The sequence below is a fragment of the Melospiza georgiana genome, chromosome Z, assembly GCF_028018845.1.
Source record: "Melospiza georgiana isolate bMelGeo1 chromosome Z, bMelGeo1.pri, whole genome shotgun sequence".
Lineage (NCBI taxonomy): Eukaryota > Metazoa > Chordata > Aves > Passeriformes > Passerellidae > Melospiza > Melospiza georgiana.
In genome coordinates, this window is record NC_080465.1 from 21,606,092 (window position 1) to 21,630,880 (window position 24,789).

Consider the following 24,789-nt stretch of genomic DNA (forward strand, 5'->3'; position numbering starts at 1 on the left):
AAGGGTGCAGCCAGCACCTCAGTCACTTCCAGAGAACTGGAGAACATAAGAAGGGTGGTGATGAGAGTACACAACCAAGTGCTGGGGCGCAGAGCTGGGTGGCAGGGGGTGCGGTATTGCAGTAATGCACTGTGCTTCAGAAAGTCACACTTGAAATTCCTGCAGAGTAAGAAGAGAGGGTTTTCTGCAGAGAAAACAGACACAATCTGCTATCTGGCACACATGCCAACAGCATAGCAACAGTTTTTTAAACGTCTTTTCTTTGTCACTTTTGAATTTTACCAATTTTAAACACTAAGTGTAACAGCAGCAAGGCTTGGGAGCCCAAACTCTAAACAAGGAAACTAGTAGAAAATAAAAATTTAAAATGTCAAGACAATTTTGGCAAAATCCTGGGAAAAGAGAAGAGAGAGTAATTAAAAAATCTAACACATCATTTGCTTTTCAAATTTTTAATTAGGTATAATAAATGTACACAAAAGGAAGCATTGGCATTTTTGTTCATTTTAAGTGTATGAAATGGTAGGGAAAATAGACAAATGGCATGAGTGAGGTCAGAAGTATCAAGACTGGTTTGAAATATTTCAAAATGTCATGCTAACAGGATATTAAGGGAAGCTTTTAAAGCCATCATGAACAAGGCTTGTTTAACATCAGAGCTAGAACCCTCACCACAAACAAGTTTGACACAGACTCAGAAAAGCAAATTTCCTCATGTCTTGTACATAAAGGAATTTCAGCTGTGAAGCCTGCATTAGGGTTAGCCATTTTATCTCGTTTTCAATGAGTTGGTTGACTAAATAAATTTTTAGAAAGTAAGTGCAATCTGCTGCACTACTTTGTCATGCTAAATTTACTAGAAATAGTCTTAATAAGGCTGAAGAAGAGGCAGCAGCATTTGAGATATTATAAACCAGTCTAGCACCAAGCAACTCCAAAGTCTAGTTCCCTATCTGCCCTTTGGTGGATGCCCTTTGGGGAGTGAAAAAAAGGAAATAAAACCACTGTATACTGCAAAGCCATAAAAGTCTGACTCCCTGGATGAAGAACAAACTTACTTAATTTCCTGAAGCTACACATGTTGACAGGCGAGTTAATTTCAAAACCAAGGACAACACTCTACCAGTTACAGTGTTAATGGGAAGATGACCCTACAACATACTGGGACTGTATATTACCAGTGTCCTTTTGAAGCAGTCACTGTAAACAGTCTTAATCATCCTGCCAACAGTAACATACATGTTCAGTTCAGCCCTGCACTTCAGGATTATTTTTAAGTGCCCTCAAAACAAAAGCTGCTTCTACAGGTCTTGTTAGCTATGCTAATGAATTCTCCTCATCGGGCTCAAAACACTCATGTGTTGAACAGTTACTCCAAAAGAAGAGGTTCATTTACATACCTCACCCAAAGGGATCCAGGAATTACTTTTTGCAGTTCTTCAAATGCATAGCAAACTGAAGTTGGAAGTTTTCCCAGACTGAAATGTGCATCTTAGCTATCTTTCTGCAGCACTTGCAGATGTTAGCTGACCTAATTCTGTTCTTTCTAAAATCAGTGAAAACTACCTACTGGGGATTACCAAAGCGAACATTAGAAGTCTTGACAAAGCACTAGGTGTACAAACACCTAAACTTCACTCTCACCCAGATTCAGTTCCCAGCCCCTGTAAGCATGAGACAGACATTGTAAAAAAAGTTAATTCCTATGTGTCTTCAATCTTGTGTCCTTTCCTTCTGGAAGCAATTAATATTTTGTAAATTCATTGCATATTCTAATTCTGAGATACTTGCATCTTCAATATATTAAAAGTATATCAAACTGAAATGACAATAAAGAAAAAATATTATCTTATTTGTATGACTGCTTAATTATTGTTTTAGAATTCCCGAAAGTCTTACAGAATTAGAAAGAATTTAATTTTTAAACTAAATTTCTTGGCCTACCAAAGTGAAAACTATGTTCGTGACTCCTAGGCAGGTACTTCTACGACTTCAAAATAGTCATTAGGCAGAATCACATAGCCTTTTCCTGCCAATATGTCTTTTTCTTTCTGAAACTGAACAATCTCTCTTAGTTTCTCAATTTGTCTTTCCTGACGCCGGCACCGCTGTTGCGCGGTCTTGAGCTTCTTGCGCAGTTTTTCAACCTGTTCCTCCAGCTGTTGAATCCTTTTCCGCTGATGGACTGTATCCTCAACGGTGTAGTTATGATCGCAAAAAACAGCAAGATTGCTGGGGGTCTGAAGAGGGGGCATCAATAATCCAATACTGGGATCTACAAATCTGGCATCTATTTGAGACAAATGAAAAGAAGGAGTTGATGGAGACTGTGGTAGTACTGGAGCTGCTGGTGGTGGTGGTGGTGGTGGAGGCGGTGGCGGCGGTGGCAGTGGAGGAGGCGGCAGTGGATCTTCTGGCTGCTCTCCAAATTCTTCAGACTAGAAAGACCAAGACAAAAAATGTACATTTTCATGCTTAACATTGTTTACAATACAACTCCCTTATTACAGCCCCAGAATAACCTAAACAACCAGGATTTAAACAAATAAAATAAACTTCAAAGACACAATTTTCAAAACTGGCAAATGTTTCTGGGCCAGCTCTGTCTGACTTCTCAACTGGACATATTTTTAACCAGCTTCATTTTAAGGGCTCTTTGAAACTCAAGTCCTTATGTCTAAATAGGTTTTTTAATTACCTAAGAAGCAAGAACACAGACTACAGTTCCATAAAACAGAGTTCAGATGACCTAGCAACTCATTGCTGCCATCTCATCCCCCTTTGTCCCTCCTCCTTTCTGCTGCATCATACCACTACATATTGAACCTACCAGCTAATCGAATCAAAAACACATCAGAAGTGGACAATCTGCTGCTGAGGTAGAATGAGGGCTAACTACTGAGCAGGCTGACACAGCAGAGAGATAGACACAGTAAGACCAGTCTTCTCAACAACTGGGAGAGACTCTAATAGGTTTTGGGCTGCAGCGTAAGGGTTTGGTTAAAAGAGACATCATGAACCAAAATAAACAGCTCTTCAACAGCAAAGCAGCCTTCTCATCCTTGGTATTTACTTTTTGCTCAAATATAATTGCTAAAATGACAGAAAGCTATTTGATCTCAAACTATCACTGCATAAATTTTCTGCCCATTATTAAATGTCAAAGCAATGCAACAAAAGGTACGACATACACCTGCCTTGATATGTGGAAAAAGTGAAAATTTATGGAATGGTTTAGGTTGGAAGGGACCCTAAAGATCATTCAGTACCAACATCTCTCTGCCATGGGCAGGGACACCTTTCACTAGTCCACATTTCCCATGCAACCATTGAACACTTCTGGGGATAGGACATTCACAGCTTCTCTGGGCAACCTGTTCCAGTGCCTCACCACCCTCACAGTGGAGCATTTTTACCTAATATCTAATCTAAACATGCCCTCCTACAGCTTAAGGCCGTACCCTCTTGGCCTGTCACTACCTGCCCTTATAAAAAGGTCCCTTTCCAGACTTCTTGTAGGCTTCCTTTAGATTCTGGAAAGTTGCTATGAGGTCTCCACACCACTTTCTCTTCTCCAGGCTGAACATCCCCAACTTTTTCAGTCTGTTTCTCTAAGACGGGTGCTCCATCCTGCTGGTTATCTTCCTGGCCTCCTGTGGACTCACTCCAGCAGTTCCATGTCCTCCCTGTGCTGGGAGCCCAGAGCTGGATGCAGGTTCCAGGTGGGCTCTCCCCAGAGCAGAGCAGAGGGGCAGAATCCCCTCCCTCCCCTGCTGCCCACGCTGCTCTGGATGCAGCCCAGGACACGTTTGGCTCTCTGGGCTGGGAGCTCACACTGCCAGTTAATGTTAAGAAACAGGACTACATAGCTGGCAGATGGAAGCAGCAAAATATCAATTGGCTCAACTCCACTGCAGGGTTTTTTTGCATAAAAAACTGCAGGTTTTGTCACATTGCTCGTGATAGGTCCACTTGTACAGGTCAGGACAACACAGATTCATTTGAGTATAGGCCAGAGCAGAGAATCAGATTTTTTTCTTCCCCAAAAGAATCCAGTATAATTGAAAAATGATTCTGTGTACATGTTGATTGAAAAAGCACTGTTGAAACCAAAGAGCTTGCATATTGCCTATTGAAAAGAAAGCTTAAAACATTCTCAGTAAAAGAGGCACTGAAAAAATTTTCTACCTACCCACCTGTTGCCAACACTATTAGTACAAAGAAAAGCATAAGGACTGGGAAAACATTGGTCTTAAGAACAGCCATTGATTTTAAGAACAGCCAACAGTCCTCACCATCAAAATATCAAGCTCATCAGATCTGAACGTTGTATCATTAACTTCACTGACTTAAGATACAAGCAAAATAGATGTGTGGGTGTCTACCTGTCCCCTACACAAACTACAGCACTTGGCAGACAGTAACTGAAAAGGCAGTTTGGTGATTGGTATTGAAGAAAAGATTGGCATTAAAGGGAAGTTTAATATGCACTCAAATATAACTGATCATATGAAAGTACAAAATCAGCCAACTATCAGTCTTATTTCTCATTTATAAAAAACTGCTGCTGTTAGCATACCTAATTCACACATGAATATTGTAAAGAGCTTGACCCTATCAGCTGTCACTATCAAATTTTTTTACTAAAAAACCCTACAAGGCAAAGGTAGAGCTAGCAAAAAGAAACTCATTCTTGCTAGAAACAAAAGCAAAAATCAGATCACTGCTGGACTGCTGAATTCACAGAGACTTCTATTTGAAGCTATAGAGCATACGCTACCTGTATATACAAATTATTATTGTCACAACATATCACAGAGAACAGATCTTTGGTATCTCTGTGACATCATCAATGACTTCTAACTATTTCTTTTAGTGAACAAATACTTCTTCTAAGACATAAGAAAAAGTTACAAATTACATAGTGTGAAAGATAAAAATCTGTATTTCAAAATCCACGTGGATTCAACTCCAAAACAACCACAATTATTCTTTGTTATTACGTTGTTACTTGAAGATATGTGGCAGTTTATTCAAAAGTGCCATGGAACAAATAAAAATAGAACTGAATCCTTCAGAATTAAAAGGCACTCACTCTTCTGTGTTTTTGTAGATCCAGGTATGACAGCGAAATTGGGAACGTGGCTCACTACTAATCCTGCTGCACCAACAGTACTTTTGCAGACTACCCTATACACCCATTCAGTTTTCAGACTGTAAAAAAATTTGCAAGTATTTTACACACAACAAAGAAAATGTGTATTTCACAGATAAGCAAGGAAGTGTAATCAAGCAAAAAACACAACCATATTTCCCTGTAACTTGTCTGTCTCCTTGTTTGCATTCTGTTTATATTCTCTTCTGTGATATTAGCCACTTTTAATTTTTCAAATGTGTAGCCTTTTTATTTCTGCAGCACTCCAATATTGAATATAAAGAGAAAAACTGAACAAGAAAAAGTCTGAGTTTTCTTCTGTGCACTTCATCCCATTTAAATCTTTTGCCCCCCAGACCTACTCTAGCTACCGCTGTCTCATTTACCACTTTCTCTATGGCAAAGTAGTAAGAGATCAAATATTTTATATCCTTTAAAGGAGTTTAAAATCAATCTTTTCCATTCTTGTCTTGAAGTTATTACATCAAGAAGTAAGAACTCATAAGTAACTTGCATCTCACAGTAAATTGTTCTAGTGGCACAGTGAAGGGAATACCTCACTCAGAAGACTCTATCATCAGAAGTCAGGGACCAGTATGGCTTTTGAAAATAATGTTAAGGCAAGACAGAGATGCTCTCAGGACAGACAGATAGAGGTAGAGGTATGTATGGTTCTGCCGCTCATTTTAATTTGCAAAGCCAAAGCGCAGAGCTCTCTTAAAGAGGCCAGTTAAGTTTCACAGTTAACATCCACTGCATTTTCAATGCTGGCAGTAGCCATCCGCCAAGGGAAGAGAGTAAGTGTCATTTCCAAGCATTAATGAAGGCTCTCTCAGACTCTGAATATGCAAAAATTGCTGTGGAACAGTTTAACGACAGGGTAATACCTTCTTACTTTGTTGCCATTCCATTTAATCAGCACACGGATGCTGAATTAAATAGACACATGAGCAGGTGAAAGTCAGTGCCTGCCTGTACAACACTTTGTGTTCCAAAGCCTCAGAGAGCCTCAGAGAAAACAAGCACAGCTGTTGCAGGTATTTTGAGTCACCACAGTCCTCCTGGTCACCCCAGGGATACAGGCTCAGCGTCCTGCCGGCCTTCATCCTTCCCAGCCTGCATCCTCTCCCTGCTCGCTGCCCTGCCACTCTGCAACCAGTGACATGCACAACACGTTCTGGCACCTGCAGCCATGGGTGCTTTGGGTTTACCTTTTCACCGGGTTCAGTGTAACAGAAAATTGTGGGCACAGCATTCTCTTTTAGGAGCTTGTTATTGCATTCCCTCTTAAAGCAATCGGGGGTAAAGTGTTCTGAGCAAATGCTGCTGTACTTGGTCGGCTTGAAGTTTTTCCTCTTAACAGCAGCTTCCCACTTCTTGCAAAGATCGGGTCTTGTAAGAGGGAACCTGCAAGCAAGAGGCACTTTCAGCTTTTCTGGAAAGCTTTATAACCGGAGCCAAAACCTTCCTGACCCGCATGGGGAGTGGGGAGGGATGAGGTTTCAGCCCGCTCTCGCTCTGCAACAGGCGGCTCAGAGGGTCCCGTCCCTCGGCTGTCCCCAGGGAGACGCCGGGAGGAGCAGGCGAACAGACACATCTCTCTGTCTGTCTGTCTGTCTGTCCGTCGGTACCCGCCACGCGCTCCCTCCCCCGCGGCTCCCCGCGATCCTCGCGCGCGCGGTCCCGCGTTGGTCCCGCCCCCCGGCGCGACCCCGCCCCGGCGCCCGCGCGCGCTCACTTGTGGAAAGAGATGGGCTTCTCTTTGTCGTATCGGTTCCGGCAGCGGTAGGCGGAACAGGACTGCACCATCCCGCCCAACCCCACGCCCGCCGCGGGGCGGCCTTCGTGGGGACGGACGAGCCGGCGGGACGCTGCGAACTCACCGCCGGACGCCCATGCTTCCCCCGCCTCCCGCGGCCCCCCCCCGCGCCCGTGGCCCTACGGAGAGGGACGGGAACGGGACGCGCGGCCTCTCCCAACTCCAAGATGGCGGCGCCAGCTTCAACGGAACCTCTCGCGGTAGCGGCGCGCACCGCGCTCCGCCCATTGGGCGCGTCGGCGCGCAGCGTGCGGGCGGGGCCTTGTTCATCAGGCTCGCCAATCCGGCCGCCTCTTGTCCCCTGCTCCACCTCCTTTTCGGGCCTGTGCTCCGCCCACACCCCGCACCCGCAACTGGGCAGCGCCGCCCACACCCCGCACCGGCAGCTGGGCAGCGCCGCCCACACCCCGCACCCGCAGCTGGGCAGCGCCGCCCACGGCCCACGCCCACAGTGCTGCCCGCACCCCGCACCCACAGCTGGGCAGCGCCGCCCACACCCCGCACCCGCAGCTGGGCTCCGCCGCCCACGGCCCGCGCCCACAGCTGGGCAGCGCCGCCCACGGCCCACGCCCACAGTGCTGCCCGCACCCCGCACCCACAGCTGGGCAGACCCGCTCCCCTCCACACCCCGCACCCACAGTGCTGCCCACGGCCCGCACCCACAGCTGGGCAGAGCCGCTCCCCTCCACACCCCCCACCCACAGCTGAGCACAGCTGTTGGTTTCTCAGCTGTTTTAATGACCTGGAAAGGCCCGGGGTGGCCTTGGACAGCCCGCGCTCCAAAGGACGAAAAGAGGCTTCAGGTTTTTTCTCGGTCTTCAGTGTTTATTAGTTTATTATCTAAAAGATTTTCTCTCGGCCCCACAAAGGTCTGCACAGCACGTCGGCCATGAGCACACTGAGAGCCCCGGGGCGGTCACATATCTTTATACTCAAAATTACGTATACAATATTTACCTATTTCCCCCAATACCTTTTACCCTTATTGACCAGTACACCTTTAGTAATAACCAATCCCAAAGTGCCAACATCACCACAGAAGATGGAGGCTAAGAAGAGGAAGAAGAAGGACAGGACACGCCCCAATTCCTCCATCTTACTTCTTTAGACCTCCCTGTACAGAAATCTTAAACCCTGTGTTTCACACTCTAATTAACTTATCCCTTCACCATTTACCCCAGTGAAATCCTCCCATCCTCATACAGGTGTCGTCTCCTGTGTAGGATCAAAGTCCAGCCACCAGACACTTCTGGCAACATTCCAGGACTCCCGAGCCCCCCAGGGGTGGTCTCGGTCACTCTGCACATCAGTCCTGAGGTGCTGAGATCCCGCACACAGCGGCCCACACCCCGCACCCACAGCGCCGCCCACGGCCCGCACCCACAGCTGGGCAACGCCTCCGACCCCGGGCCTGAGGGCTGCGCTACGGCCCTTCCTTCGCCGAGGGGAGCCCGTTAGGGCCTCCTCCGGCCGCGCCATGCCCGAAGTCCTGGCCAGGGATGGTTGTCCCAGCCGGCAGACAGGGGTGCGGTCGGACGGACGAGTCTGCACAACGCGGCTGTCACAGCGACAGGAAGAACCTGGCGCTGTGAGCCCCGCGGGAGGTTCTGACTTTTTTTGGGGAGAAAAATAAAAAAAAAATTTAAAATAAATGAGGAGCGGGGGAAAGGCAAAAGAAAACAAGGGGAAGACCACGTTGCCATAACACACAGTTGCATTAAGGACGTGTAAAACAACTCCGTGTCACTCCACCTAAAAGTAGTTTGCAGGTACATCAGCAAACAGTAGATACATCTCCCAACAAATCGATTTGTTGTTACAAATAAGTTTATTTCGAGCAGTGTCGACATGTTCCCATTCTGTGGGCTCACTCTGCATTTGATCAACAACTAAAACTGTCCTACATAAGTGACAGTTTTTGTATAGGAATGACAAGGTAACCCACCCTTAGGGTCGCCCCAATCAAGCGTAACATTATATCTAGAAATTCACTGACAATGACCCCAGACCCAAGTGAGCCTCCATGGCTTTTTCTCTGACCCCACAAAGATCATAATTTTCTCCTCAGCCTACTTTCCCCCTCTACACTTTCTTTGTGAGTGAAAGAAAAGAAGGTTTATTTGCCTTAGCTTGGTGGCTATGGCTTCTCTTCCTGGACAGCTCTCTTTGCCCAGCTGATGGAAGGTACCAGTCACTGCCATTTGCTTGTCCAGGAATATGACAGAAAAGCCTGTACAGCAGCTTCAGCAATACTTCCACAAAGCCACTCGCATGAGCTGTTGTCAGTACTCAGTGTTGGCTGAGCGCTGTTAGCTCTTCTCCCTCTCCTGCTAGGTCAGCCAAGAGACAAGGAAACCAAAATAAGCTCTTTCTTGCACTACCTTCCTCACCAAGAAAAACATGCTTACTCCTCTCCTTTCCATGTGAATGCCTCTGTCCCTGACCGTTGCCTGATGACTTTCTTCTTCCTCACATCCTCCTGCTGCCAGTTTTCTGGGCAGCAATTCTGCCACAGCCTCAGGGACCAGAAGGACTAGGCTGTCCCATGGCAAGATGAGCTAGAGGTGACCAGAGCCAAAGCCCAGGCTCATCAGCCTGGACAGAGTCCTGCAGCACAAGAGCCAGGCAGACACTAATGGACACACCCACACAAGGTGAAGCGATGAACCGGGTACAAGGTCCACCCAGGTAATTCAGGTAGGAGCAGCAGGAGATGGTGCCAGTAACAGAACTGGAAACACAGGTCCAAGGTTCACCCAGGAGATGGAGCGGAAGAGAGTGACACCTGTGACACAGCCAGGCAGGGACTGAAGGTGCTGGGCTGTGTTGAAAAGGAACCCTTGCACCATATGCGAGAGTTGGGGGCCCCAAAGTACGTGGGTCAAGGTCATCGAGGCCTTAGTCAGTGCACCTAGACTCCAGTTCTCCTATGGACCTGAAGAGGGATTCTGAGTCAAAGTCCTGCACTTGATACGACTGTCTATCTCCTCCTCCACTGCTGGTTTTGGAATGAACCTAGGCACAGCATGGCCATATAGATCGTGACGCTAAGAGCAGAACTCAGCAACTTCACTAGACACTGTGAAAAGAGGCACATGGTCTTGATATATAGGAAGTAAATGCCTGGGGAGAAAGCATGAAAGCATGAGTAGGTTGCAGAAGGTGACACCTAACTGAGGGGGTCCATCACAGATGAAGACATCTGGTGAATGTGTAGATGAGTCACTGAGACCATCAGTCACCAAGCTGATTTTAAAGACTTACAGGAGAGTGTTCAGTAGCTCTGTCAGGATCACATAGGTATCCTGAAGCAAGAGGGATTTATAAAGGACTGTATGGAAAGAAATTTCCTCATCCCGTAAGAATTTCACAAACTTGGAGAAGGGTAGAGGGAGTTGTCTTGACTAAAGATAAAAAATAAATACAACCCCCAAACTGAAATATTCACATTTCAGTAATTTTGAAAATATTGGAAATATGTCTAGGATGTTTCAAATCCTTTTTCTTAACTTCCTCCTCCCCCCAGGAAAAAAGGCCACATCAAATTCACGTCCATCTTCTGAGTGACTTTTAGTTTGACTAGTTGGCGTGTTTCCTGACGGCCAAGCACTTCCTGTACGACTTCCCAGCACCGTGTTGTTGAGAATCATTAGTCCTCGACACCTGTACTATCCTGTGCCCATTCATCACAGACTGAACGCACCAGCACCTGCCCCAGCAGCCGCCACGCGATGCTCTTGCTCGCTTTCCTCCTGAGGACTCCCGGTCCCCGGGCCGGAGTGATGGCCCCGAGAAAACCCCCCCGTTCCCGGACGAAGGCCCCAGCACTGCCTTCTTTCCCACACCGCACTCGCGGGGCGAGTTTCCGAGAGGGAGGAGCAGCGCGGGTTCCCCACGGACACCCCACCGGGAAGCCGTTCCGCGCAAGCCCGGCGGGCGGGGGAAGGAGCGGGCGGGGGGGACCGGCGGCGGCGGCGGCAGCAGGGAGGCGGCGACGGCGGGGCGGGCAGCGGGCCCGGGGCGGGGCGCGGGTCCGGCGGCGCCGGGAGGCGGCTCAGTCCCCGCTGCCAGCCGAGGGCGGCCGGCCCCGCGGAGCAGCCGCCCAGCCCGGCCCGCCCCGCGCCGGAGCCGCCGCCGGCCGGCGAGGGCGGCAGCATGAGCGGCGGGCGTAGCGGGCGATCCGCCGTGAAGATGGAGGCGCCGTTCTACCCCGAGGAAGGACTGGAGCTGTTGCCCGACTTCGTGCCGCTGCCGGGTTTCGGTACCGCCGGCGGACCTGGAGCCGATGCGGCAGCGGGGCAGAAGCTGCTGCTGGGCGCCGGGAAGAAGCGGGACCTGCCGGCTGCCGCCCCCGCGCCGCTCCCGGGGCCCTTCGCCCTTCGCCCGCCTGCCGGCGCCCGCGGCAGCGCTGCGGCTCTGCGCTTGCTGCCGCCGCCGCCCGCCGCCGCCCCGCCGCCCACCGCGGGCTCCGCGGAGACGGGGAGCAGCGGCGGGGCGGCGGCGGCCCGCGGCGGCCCGGAGGCCGCGCTGGGGTCGGCTGCGGAGCTGCCGCTGCTGAAGCTGCCACCGGCCGCCGACCTGGAGCAGCTGCTGATCCAGGGGGGCGCGGGGCTGGGCGCGGGCAGCCCGGGGCCGACGGCGCCCGGGGCGGGAAGCGGCGGGGCGGCGGCGGCGGCGGGGCCGTTCCTCTACCGGCAGCCGGTGACGCAGGAACAGGAGGGTTTCGCCGACGGCTTCGTCAAGGCCCTGGCTGACCTGCACAAGCAGAACCAGCTCCTGACGGCGCCGCCGCCGCTCTCCGCGCCGGGACCCTGCTGCACCGCCCGCCCGGGGCCACCGGGAGCCCCCGCCGCTGCCGCCGCCGACCCTCCGGCCGTCTACACCAACTTGAGCGGCTTCAACCCCGCGGGGCCGCTGAGCCCCTCGGGCAGCGCCTACCCCTCCGCCTCCGCCCCGCCACCGCCGCCGGGCCTGGCCTTCGGAGCCGCGGGTCTGGGGAGCGGCCGGCTGCCGCCGGCGCGGTCCCTGGAGGAGCCGCAGACGGTGCCCGAGGTGCCGCCGTCGGCGGGCGGGGAGGGTGGCAGCAGCGCGCCGACGCCGCCGTCGCTGTCGCCGCTGGACGCGGAGAGCCAGGAGCGGCTGAAGGCAGAGCGCAAGCGGCTGCGAAACCGCATCGCCGCCTCCAAGTGCCGCCGGCGGAAGCTGGAGCGCATCGCCCGGCTGGAGGAGAAGGTGAAGGCGCTCAAGGGGCAGAACGCCGAGCTGGCCGCCACCGCCAACCTCCTCCGCGCCCAGGTCACCCAGCTGCAGGGTCGCGTCCGCAGCCACCTCTCCTCTGGCTGCCACATCAACGCCGCCGGGCATCCTCCTCCTCCTCACGCCGCCGCCCAGCCGCGGGAGACTCCCCCCGAGGCGGCCGCCGCCGCGCCGGAGACCAGCGCCTGCTGAGGAGGGACACCCCGCCGGCCCCGGCACCAAGCCCGCCCGGGGGCACCGCGGGGCCAAGGTGCGCGCCTGCTGCCGCCCTTCTGCTATTATTATTATTTTTATTATTAATTATTATTATTATTATTATTTATTTGCGCCCGGAGAAGGCGTTTTTTTTTGCGGGAGCCGGGTGTTGCTAAGCGTTTCCCGAGTTCTGTCCGTGTCGCATTCAGCAGCGAGGGTCTCCGTGGGTGGTTCTGGGGCAGGTGGTTGTTAATTTTTCAGTGAAGTACTGAGGTCTGTAGAGATTTCCGAAAATAAGAAAATTACTGTTTACAGAAAGATTCAACTTTATTTTCATGGGGGATATAAAACGTGTGTTTCCTAATACACCTTACTGAACTGTATAGCAATGGATAAGCTTTTCAAACTTAAAGAAAAATAGCCAGAATCGTACCTTTTGAAAAGATGTGCGTGTATATATATATTTAAAACATAATATGGCTATGTATATTTTCTTGGTATTGATAAAGAACCTTTTTTAAAATACTGTCTTTCTCTAGAGCTTTAATTTGCCATTGAGAGTTAAGACAGCTGTGTGGGTGCTCTTGCACTTACATGGCTTTGATTTTCAAATCGAACCCTGGAGGGAACTGATTTTTGTTGTAAATCTTAAAGCAGATTGAAATGCATTGCTGACTCAGTCATAGGAAAATAGTTTTCTAAACCTGTATGCTCCATATTTCTTGTGCCAGTGCAAACTTGGGGCATTGATAGTTATTTATTGAAACTTGAACACTTTTTGGACGTTGCCTAGACCTTATTTTTCTAGATAACATGTTAGCAGAGAAAATGGTTACTTTGGCAAAAAGAGCTTTACTTTTTTTTTCCTTCACTGTGTACATTCCAGTAGTGCGTGCTCTTTCCACAGTATAGTAACAATTCAGTGCTATACAGAAAAGGGCTCAGATTTGGGGTGGGTTAGCTGTAAAGGTGATAATTCCATTGTATTCTGTCTGAATAAATCACAGAAATATTATGGAGAACTAGATTTATTTTTGAGTAGAAATCTGTGTATCTTACTTCTTGGTCTACTTTGTTCTAAAGAAACTTTCTGCAATACTCTAGAGACAGAGTCAATGCTAGAATGTGAAGTGTTTTTCTGGTTGGGAAGATTCGGTGTGATTTATTTCTTTGTCGAGAATTTACTAGTAGAAGAGTATAGCAAAGGAACTATTTCTTCTGATTAGACATAATCCTCAATAAGTTTTTGAAAGCTTTAGGTCCCTTGCTCGGTGCCACTGCCTTCCATGCTTCTGCTGCACCTGTGTATTTTGAGCCTAGCCGCTAGCGCAGCGCTGCCGAGCCCTGTGGCGATGGTGCGGTGGGAAGGGTCTGTGGGAGTGTGACGGTCGCCTCGCCAGAAGCCCCTCTGTGCGGGGCCGCGGGCCGGCCCTGCCGCTGGGGGAGGGCACGGCCTCTCCTGAGCAGATCCAGCTGCAGTGTGGGGCCCGCTTCCCTCGCTGAAACTGTGCTCAAAACTCTGCTTGAACTCAGAGGCAAATCTTTCATGGGGATATGTGTCTGTGCCAGCTGGTGAAAAGGGGTAATCGTATGAGGAGCCAAGAGGGCATAGACATCTCTCTGTGTACAGATCTGTTAGAGCCTCTCAGGAGCTGGTAAACATCTCTTACCTCTTCTGAAGGCTACAGCTGAAATCCAGTAAGAATGGGATAGACTCACAGTTTTTCATGCTTTTATTGGGGATATGTGAGTGCTATCTGTTCAGAAAGCTGAGCTGCAGCAATCAAGTGTATGAGCTTTTCCTTTTAGTGCAGTCTTTCCTGGCACATGTATGAAGTTATGTGAGAATGCGTAGTTACGCTGTTACTGTAGCTGAGATGGCTCCGAGGATATTTCTTTTCTTAATGCATATGCAAATTAGGTAGAAGCCATATTAATCATTGTGTAACTGTTTGATCATGTCACCAGAGCCTTTTTGGTGGTTGAAATGATTGCCTGTAACAGTACATTCTGCTGTTAGAATTACTAATGAGCAGATAAAAAAAATTTTGATCTTAACACAGTTCAAAGACTTCTTAGGGGCATTCTGAACCATACTGCATACAATCTGTAGCACTGCCTGTTACATAATAACTGGGTGGAAAATGTTTTTTTTCCTTTGGTAGTCATCCTTCTGCAAAGATGCTGCAAGTCTGGAGAAACTGATAAAAAACATCTTTTCCCCCACACTTAACACTTTTCCCTAGTGAGAAAGGTAAAGCTGCCTGGTAGGTGTGAGATACTTTACTGCATATGTAATGATGTGGGGATTTTTTAGGGAATCCTGGAAAAAAAATCATAAGAATTTTTGGGTGAGCACCTCTATTTTGGTCCTTGTCTTTCTAAATGAGTGTGAGTATAGGGCTAGGTAAAGATCTTGTGGTAGAACACAGGAAAACGATAAATGCAGCTGTGCAATACTTTTTTGCTTACTTTGTAATTTCTGTTCATAATAAATTAGCAATATCCAAGCAACATGGGGGATCCATAAGGCATGGGAAATCACTGTAGTTCCCCTTCCCAGGCATGAGCAAGGCTCTAGTGGGCTATAGTCTAGCAGGGTTATAATGAGCTCTCCCTTTCCAGTATGGTAATGTTAAAGCTGAAAATCACCCCACATTACCTCACTTGAGTTTGAACTTTCTGCAACAGCAGTCTCACACCCAGCATCTCAAAGACCTCATGTGGTAACTTCTTTGATAGCCCGCTTTCTGTTGTAGCTGACATCTGTTCAGTGGTAGAAGTGGTGACAGGCCATCTCTCACACCGTGATGACTGATGAGAGATTACTAGTGAGGCTGGCAGCTCCAGCTCTCTGCCAGAGGCTACTGTTCTTGTAGTGGATTTGTCCAAAAGAAATGTGTTTTCTGAAGAGTGATCAGTTACCTTCATAAATGCCTTTTTTATCTGGCATTTAGGCTGAGAAACAGGATCTAACAGTGACATGACCAAAATCTGAGAATAGTGTTGGGGTGGTTGGGTTTTTTTCCTGCTTGGGCTGGTTCTGCTAGAGGTTGCTGCATTTTTTGCAGGTATTTGAGTGGAAAGCCAAAGCACCTAACACTTTAAACCAATATAAAAAGACTCAGGAGTACTTACCTGCTGCAGCTGTCAGACTTGATTGTTCCTGTCTTCTAAAACGTCTCAATACTCTGGCCTTTAGCCCTGCAGTGTTCCTAAACCTTTAAATATGGATTCTCTATTTTGTCTGCCTTTTTTTCTTCAGTTTATTTTTAAACATATGTGTCTTTTAGGTTTTTTTATTTTCTGCCAAAAACTTTGGTCACTGTGAGACATTAAAAGATAGATACTGGGTAAAAAATTTTCAGACTGTTTATATGATTTGCATTCATGTAGCTCCTTTTCAGTAACTCCAAGCAAACTGGCTGTGTGTTACTGTAAGGAAAAAAAAAAAAAAAGAAAACTACCAAAACCCCTCAAAAACAAAACTCAAAAAAAGCAAACAAAAAAATTTAAATCCCAAAATAAAAGTTATGTTCACTGTTAGCTCAGTGCTTTTTAGCATTTTTCTTCATTCTTCAAAACTACCATGCTTTATTATACTTGTGCACGCTATTTTCTAGTCTTTGTAAAGACTCATGCTGCCTGGCTTGATTTGCAGGCTACCCTCATATCCTTCCAATCTGGTTTTCAGTCCAGATGTGAACCCATGACAAACATCCCTCTTTGTTTCTTTGCCCCACGTGTAATCTGCTCTGGAGACTAAATAGTCTCCTCCCTTGTCTGTTTTGTTTGCTGGATGCTTGCTCCTGTGCATATTGGTTTTTGCCCAGCAATTTTTAAATGTACTTGAACCAGTATCTTTGTTTAGATGTGAAGTGCCTTCTTATTTAGGTGCTACAGCAAAAGGGTTCGATTCCTATATGGATATGATTTATTTGACTTGTTATCAGATCTTTTCTGTCTTGGGAAATAGGAGGGGGAATGTTTTCAGTAAGAGAAGAAGACTTGTTCACTCCTTCCTTGGGCAGAGAGTGGAGCCCCCATCAGATCTGGCTGTGCTTGGTGTTAGTGCAAGAAAGCCACTCTGATAACACTGACTCAAATGATGCCATTGCTATGAAAGTTAATTGGTTTGGTCTCCAGTGTAGTGAAGTCTGTTGGAATCACAAGGTCTCCAAACAGGTTCAAGTAGCTGGTGAGTTGTTCTTAAAACTTAATGTGATTCCAGGTTGAGCCCATTTGGTGTGTTTGGAGAGCCTTTCCAAAAGCAAATACTTTGCATACTTTGAGAATCATGGGTGTTTGGACATAAGTCCTTATCATGGTGAGGAGCGATTTTGGTGGTGATGGTCATGTTTTCTGTTATAAGACTTTGATCTTCCAAAAGATTGGTCTTCCAAAAGGTAAATATCTCAACATATCTTGACTCTTGACTGTATGTCAGTAGTCACTACTGACTATCATGCTCCATTCGAGATCAAGAGTGGCTCTATGACAGTTCTCTGTCATCTTGGTTTGTATATGTATCTTTACAGAAGAAAGAGTCATGAGGCATCCTTCATTCCTTTAAATATCTGATTGACTCTCTGTTTCACCTTCGACAAAGGAGTGACCTCCCCAGGTTAAGCCCTGAGGCATTCTGAGGCTGTTAAAGTGGAAATTGATTTGGCAACTAATTTTTAATCAGTTATATAAGTAATTGATGGTTCCCAAAATACTGAATAGTATTGTTTGATAGTGTCTGAAGTACAGGTGCCAGGTCTGAATTACTAGTTGTGCTGAAAAAAAACACCTTGGCTGCCATAACTGGAGTCTTAACTGTTTGAATCTAGCAGCTTCTTAGAGAAAATTTTCCTATATCTGAGATTAATATGCAAGAGGAAAAAACCCATCTGCTTGTAACATAGGTCATTCTTTGATGCATTTTATGTGTCCTGCTTCTGGAGTGCAAGTTAAAAAAGGAAAAGCAATGAGTAACATTTTCATTTATTCATATGTGCAGCTGTAACTGCTGCTGGATAATTTTGCTCTTTTCTTACTTGATTCTCCAAGTTTCTATGTTTAGCAAGTAGACAAATTGGAGTATGACATATCTGCGTACATATTTGATTAGTACAAAATCACTTCCATTTTTCCAGTTTTTTGTTTGAAGTTTTACTGTAAGAATGAGTGTTGAAGAGTTCTTATCCTGTTTTGATCCTTGTTGGTCACTTCTTTTGATCAGTAGTGACGGCTGTAGTGACTCTGTAGTCACTGCTCATCTTCCAGCAGAGGTGGACAGTAAAGTCTGTCAGGGATTCACCTCTTTCAGTATTTGGCAAGACTTGTATCAGCAGAAAAAAATCTTGGACAGAAAGCTTTCACAGTGCATAGTAATTCTGCAAATGTTAACTCATCCTTCTCACACCACAGTCACTTGCATCAGGGTTTAGTGTATCTGATGAAGAATGATAAATGTTCTTGTAACAAAGGGCAGAATCTGAAGTTTGTAAGAGCCTTGTTAATCTTGCCGCTCATGGTGCAACTTCACTATGAAGATGTTGAATTAAATCTGAATATATGGAGACTCAGGCCTTTAAGGTAAATTATGGGGGACAAGAGGTTTTAGTAATTCATGATTACTCCTCTCTAGTGTTTCAGAGATCTGTCTCTTTTTATCCTATGAAGTGTCTTGCAGCTGTTTGTGCTGTGAAACTTCTCTCTTCATAACGACTCAGTAGCTTGGAGGCGGGACAGAAGCAACTTCTCCATGAACTGGTCATGTGTGACAAGCTAAATGTAGGTTTCTGAGAAATGCTGCAACAGTGAGTGCACAGTGGAGAACCTGCTGTTGTTTGTGTGTTGCTAAGAGTCCAGAAATGTATTCACATAAATCATAATGAGACTAGCTTCCCAAGGTACCATCCTGTTGCCTTGCTTTGGGCATTGATCCTTGCTGTTTGCCTTAGTCTGGGAGCACTTTTTCCTAAGCTATTGCATACCTGAAGGCTTACTTTCTGCATCACCATAGTCACAAACCAGATCTCTGCTTGGATGTTGAAACAGTTGGTTTCAAATGGTCAGTCAGAATGCCTTACTCTTGTTGTCTGTGAAGCATCCCACTGGGGAAACGGTGGTGGAGGAGAAGGAAACCAATGTAGGATCTGTATCTTCACACCAGTGCTGTGTATTGAAATGCAACTTTCAGTTGAGTAGTCTTGACAAAAGTATGTTACCGATGTAAAAAATCTGAATCTTGATCTTGTGTCTGCAGGGGGCATGAGTTCTTGTGCTGGAGTCCTGCTTGTGCGGTATCCTCTCAAGTCAGTGAGGACTAACTGAAGAAACAGCAAATCAGCCTTTATGAACTAATTCTTCTGAAGCACAGATACCTGGAAACGCATGTCGAGGTGTTGTGTGTAGACACCAGCATGCATAGAGAAGGGGATGGCCAAAGGAAGGAACTGGGATTTCCTTAGCTGCAACAGTACACAGTGGGGTTTTTCATATGCTTTTGTTGTGGTCAGATTCTTCCAGAAGAAGACTAAGCTGCATTTCCCTCTGTGATCACAAGGTGATTTTTTAGATTTCCAGTCAAATTGGAGGACTGTCAAGCTTTGCAATGCTAAATTAACACAAAAAGAGAACTTACTTTGAAGTCACATTTAGCCTTAATGTTATCTGAAATGCTGCAGTTCATGTGTAGTCGTTTACTACAAGGTTAAATGATGATTATCATAAATAATGTTTTAAAGTAGTCACCCTAAATAATGGCTTACGTGATGCTTGCTTTTTTGTCTCTGTCTATAGCATAGCTAGCTGTAAATTGAGCTTTGCTTTCAGTTTCTAGTACTAGTAACAAACAGGGTCTGCAATAGTTTGAGGAGTAAATGTTCTGGTTAAATGTTCTGACTAAAGAATGACCATTTCTGTAGGAATGCTTTGAAGTGATGGCTGGGTTTGAAGCCTTGCTGACATGGAGATAATAGATATGACCAGTTCACTGTGCACTAATACACTGCTAGATTCTGATATTTAGCACACTGCTGATAAAATTTACTACTACTGTTACTTACTGGTTAAGGACCAAGTGTGGGTGGAATTGTAAGTCACCTAAATAGCATCCATGCAGCCTTGGAGAGCTGTCTTGCTGGAGATCAGTAACAGACTCCCATCCCATACAAAGGGGAAGAGAAAGATCATTGGTTGCAGTCTCTGTTTTGGTTTTGCAAGTTCAATTACTTTTTTAGGTTGAGTCCTGTTTTACTATTATCTCAAAATTTATTCAAATAAATTTGAAAATCTTTTTAATAACTGCCTTGAAGTGTGTCTTGCAACTGTTCAATTTCAATCAGTGGTTGTCCAATTGTGGTATTACTTCTGTCATAGATGAAGAAAGCTGAAGCTGTTAAGAGTCAGGCTTCTCACTGCATCCCTGTTCTTAAACAATGGTCTGAACAGGTGAAAAATCATGACCAGTAGCTTGAACTCTTAGGAGTTGTTTGATACCATTTTCTTGTCCTCTTCAGAGAGCTTCCCACTGCCCCAAGGGATGTGTCCCTCCTGCCTCATATGGAAAATTGACCTTTAAGAAGTAACTGTTTTAAACTAACTAACTAACTAACTGACTAACTAAAGTCTTCTGGTACATGCTGAGTAATTTGCAAGATAGCATACTGAACTTGACAATCTTTCCCACACCTCTGTTTCATAAATCCTCAGATTTTCTTGTAAAGCAGGACACAAGCAGTGGAGTAGTGTCAAATAAAGTTAGTGTGCTGTTCCAGAGAATTAATTTTGGATAGTCTCCTTCTTTTTCCCTAGTAACAGCAATGGAAAGAGAGCAGTAGAAGATACTGATATATAACTTGCTGTTCTTCACAAGTAGAGACAGAGTTTGAATTCTTGGATTTTTCCAACTTTTACCATTCTGTCTTTTAACTTCCTTCACGGGAGGGTGACAGAATTAGTGAGGAAGTACTATTAGGGAGTTAAATGTTCTTGTTATATCTAATGTCACCTAAGTTATGGCCATAAGTAGCTAGGACACCTGTTTATGGTCTGCAAGATGACACCTTCAGAACAGGGATTCCTAAAATGCTGCCAAAGTGTTTTTATCAGTCCAAACCATTTTGTGCCAGTTAATAAAATGGTATTGTAAATCATTGTGATTTTTGACAGTCTTTGTGTGCACCCGATAAGTGAAATAATCATACAAACTGGTATGTCCACATGATATGATACCAGTTTCCCAGCAGGCCAGTAGTGTCTAATAAAGTTTACTTCTTTATTCCTTTCCCCCCTTGTAGTAGTTAGAGATGATGGTTGAAGTTAGCAGCACCAGAAAGGAGAAAAAAATTGAATCAAAGGGAAAAATAACACTTATCTCTGAAACAGTATTTAATGGTAGTATGTGTTGTATGTTTAAGTAGCAGATAATTAGGACTGCTCTTCAGAATGCTTATAAACTTACTTTGTTTGTTATTACTGTATAAGTGTCTTCTAAATGTCTCTTCTTTAGAAACTGTGCCCCTGCCTGTTTGGCCTGATGACTAGTGATTTCACACTTACCCTTATTTATTTAAAGCCATGGCAACCACCATGCTGAAATGCCATCAAGTAAAGCCCAGGTCTGCATGCTGACTGGTGATGCAAAGGTCTGCTCTCTAATAAAATGCAGCCCATGAAGGACGAGCTCCAAAAGGCAGCTACGCCCTGTCTTCAAGCATTTGCTCTAATTTCAAGGCTTTGCCATGTGGTGTTGCTCAATGTGCAGCAAAACAAGTTCTTGCGAGCCCCTTGAGCATTCCTCCACGTGTAACAGATTAAATATTCAGGATTTGTTAACTCTCCCACATGCCCCCCCAAGGAAAAAAAACAAACCAAACCAAAACCAACAGAATCAAACCCAAACCCTGAAACAAAAGGTCCAACACGAGTATATATTGGAGAATTGTTTTGCTTTGTTGCAAAGTGCTGTTAATTACAGAGATGCTTAGTGAAGTTCTGACATGTGAGCCATCAATCTAAACACTCCCAACAGTGATTTTGCTTTGGTTGTGCTTTGCTGCTTTGTACAGGACAAAGGGAAGGGAGTAAATGTTGCAATGTAGTATTGTGCAATTCCTGACTTTTAAATAGAAAATGATAGGCAAGTCGGCATAGTCTTGCACACCAAAATTTAGCCACTGATTTTTGCCACTCCCACTCTTCTTAATCAGGAATACTGGCTTCTTAAGGACAACAAGAGAGAAGGGGGAGAAGGGTAGAGAGATTAAAGAGGTGGCAGTACCAGGAGTATCTTGCTGTGAAGGGCCTTGAGCCTCCATGGCCTTAAAATTCAATCTGTAAGGTTACCTCTATTTTATGATATCTGAAGGTAATTCTTAGACTCCCAGTGCAGCATCTTACCAGGAAAGGCAGCTGGGTCTGTGTTGCTGAATAAGTCTTTTGGTGAAGTAGCTCTTCAGCTTTCTGTGTTTTTCCATCTGTGAAGTTGTAGCACAACTGTGAAGTTGTAGCAATCTTCCAGGGCAGTTTCTCTTTCCTGTAGTGTCTCATCTAAAGTTGGCTTGTTTTTCCTGCAGTTTCTGCCTACACTGAAAAATCTTTCTGAGGTTTGGGGAACCACATGTGTGCCCTCACTGTGTGGTGTTTGTGATGGCTAATCTTGTATGACTTAAAAGAGATCCCCTTGGAAAGGAGTAGCTTCAGTTAGGTGCAGACTGGGAAATATTAAATTAATCATTCTTTGTGCAGTATGTCTTTCTGTCAGTTCAACAGAGGAACTAACTCCCATCAGATAAAGGACTGGTCTTGGGCAATAGGACCCAGCTTTGAAAGCCCGTGGTGGTTTCTGGTTCTTGCTGAGCTTCTGTGATGCAGAAAACTCTTAATGGTCTGCATTACTATAATCACAATACCTTGCAATGTCATGGGCTGGGCTGCTGGTAGTATTACTGGGATTCATGCAACATGCTGGTTAACAGAATAAGGGGTTTCCTGTAAAGGGCAAGAATCCCTCCTGCTGTGTCACTACCAGCATCTCCAAGCTCTCTTTCTGTCCAAAAGAGGCGTGAGCAAACTGCTGCTTCCTACAATTCTTCAGTCCAAGCTGGTTCTTCATAGGCCTTCAGGCATGGCACTGAAAGTTTCTCCTTCAGGGTAGCTCTTCAAAGTCAAAGGTGGAAGCAGAGCAGTTCAAACCGAGCTTTGCTCTTCCAGCAGCTTACATGCAACTAGTTGGTGGGTGGGTGTCTGTCTACATCCTTTCTTGGGTTTTTTTAAAAGTTGGGTTTATGTGTACCTTCTTATTCTGCCTTACTAAATTAGCTGGCACAGAGGAAGCCTCTGAGAAACCCTTTAAAAATCCCTGCTTTTGGTAGAATTTAATAAAATTGCAGCATGTGAATAGATTCAAAAACCCCAATGAAACAAAAAACCCAAATGAAACAAAACAAAACCAGAAATGAAAAACAAAAAAACCCACACAAAAGCAACCTAAAACAGACAATAAAACAAATAACTCTGTCTGGATATAATGGACCTGATTGATTTTGCGAAGTCTTCAAACAGGTATGCTGACAAGGGCTTTGCACACAGATGGAGATAATAGTGAAACAAAATTGAGTAGCTACTCATTTGCTGGATTTGGTCAGGAGAGATTTTAAAGAACACTTCTGAGACCTTTTTTTCTGATGCGGTGATTTTTAAAATGTAAACAAGCTACAGGGCTTAACAACTGAGGATTATGTCCATTGTAATTTTTTACATTACTTTTACTACATGTATTATATTCAAAATACTTATTTCTCAGATAAAGTGGACAATACTAGTGGGCATCTTGCACTTGATTAAATGTAAAACATTTTCTTAATTTAGTGATGTGTTTAGGAGAATACTGTAACTTTCTGAATATACAACAGTGATAACTGTGTTTACAATAATTTTAAAATTCCTACTGTTCAGTGGTAGCGAACTTGTTTGAGAATTGAAAGTAAGGCATACTGCAATTGGCAATCTTGGAAAAATTAACTCAATGCTGCTACCACTAAATACTGTGGGATGGATACCGTGGGTTTAAATGGCAGCAGGATTGTATTCCAAGCCTCTGTCTTAAGTACTTAATGACTAAAAGGCGACTTGCCTTGTGCTCATTTATGTATCCCTGTGTGTAGTATATCAGTTAGAAATCTGTTATTGATTGATTTGTAACATTAGAACCTTTATGGAGATCACAGTGGGGTTTTTGTTTGTTTTTGTTTGTGAGCAGACACTTAGACATTTTGGAATGTATAACATTGATCCTTGTGCTGGAATTGTTTACATGCAAATATGTATTTATGATTTTTTGCAAACTGCAATGTGCAATTTTGTACATGTGTTTTGAACTACAGAGTTTATAAGGAAGATATTGTATGTACAGTACTTGGACATGAGTATTATTTCTTTGATATAAATATCTAGAGGAAAATTAAAATTGCTTTATATTCATATTTTTGGCTGTGTTTTTTTATTATTTCAGTGAGAAATTTAAAAGTCAACTTAAAGCATAGTGATTTGGACTTTTTTTAAAAAGTACTTTTAAATTTCGCTTGATACGCTGCTGCCTTTGACTGTGTCATACTGAAGTGCAAGGAGAGACTAGTTTCTTCTTGTAAAAATGCTGCTCTTTGGTATAATTTTCCTATATATATGTGTGTGTGTGTATATATATTCCCTATACATATGAGTGCAGTTGCAGCACCTAAATTAAGCTTTTATAAAGAGCAAAACAGGAGAAGAAACAGTCCAGCTCTGATGATATCAGATTTCAGGCCCTTGCTAAGAAAAGCTGACTGGAGTCATCAGCACTGTGGGATGGATCTCCAGTTACCCATGTCTTGACTTGTGTTGTTCAACAGAACAAGTGACAGTAAAACGTTTTGCAAATGTAACTGTTCTGAACCACATCTGGAGTAAATCTGTTGAAATGAGGAGTTTCTTTTTCTTTCCTGTGATCAATGTCTCATGCACGTTGATACACCTTGACATATTCTGAAGGAGAGCTACTCAGTAAACATCCGCACGTGCTGCAAACACTTCTGAGGTCCCAGCTGAAAACTCCGTGCTTCCCGGGCTGGGAAGGCAGTGCTGCCTTCCGGATACATCCTTTGGAGCGAGTGACGCTGGGCAGAGTGAGTGCCAAGCCCCACCAAGAGTGCTCCGAGGATGCCAAACCCAAGTGGGAGCTGAGAAGCGCGGCAGTGCCGGTGGCTCCGGCTGTGCCAGCTCGCATGCCAGCACACTGCTGGACCGTGTCTGGTCTCTGGAGTGCGGGGGTTCCAGGTCTGGCACTGAAGGAATAGTAGAGGGAATGTTTTTTTCTGGTTTAAGATGCGAA

General features: G+C 45.4%; 2 protein-coding genes across 2 annotated transcripts; one reads left to right on the top strand and one right to left on the bottom strand.

Annotated features, from left to right (window-relative positions):
* Positions 1-444: 444 nt before the first annotated feature.
* On the bottom strand, positions 445-7,076 carry THAP1 (THAP domain containing 1). The gene is made up of 3 exons (XM_058043812.1): positions 6,894-7,076; positions 6,367-6,562; positions 445-2,438 (listed from the first exon to the last, which is right to left on the bottom strand). Exons 1-3 carry the CDS (start codon positions 6,962-6,964, stop codon positions 1,971-1,973), a joined length of 735 nt encoding a protein of 244 aa, XP_057899795.1. The 5' UTR covers positions 6,965-7,076; the 3' UTR covers positions 445-1,970.
* Positions 7,077-11,129: 4,053 nt separating this feature from the next.
* LOC131096220 (transcription factor JunD-like) lies at positions 11,130-13,452 on the top strand. The gene has a single exon (XM_058044536.1). It carries the CDS (start codon positions 11,130-11,132, stop codon positions 12,420-12,422), a length of 1,293 nt encoding a protein of 430 aa, XP_057900519.1. The 3' UTR covers positions 12,423-13,452.
* The last annotated feature ends 11,337 nt before the right edge of the window (positions 13,453-24,789 follow it).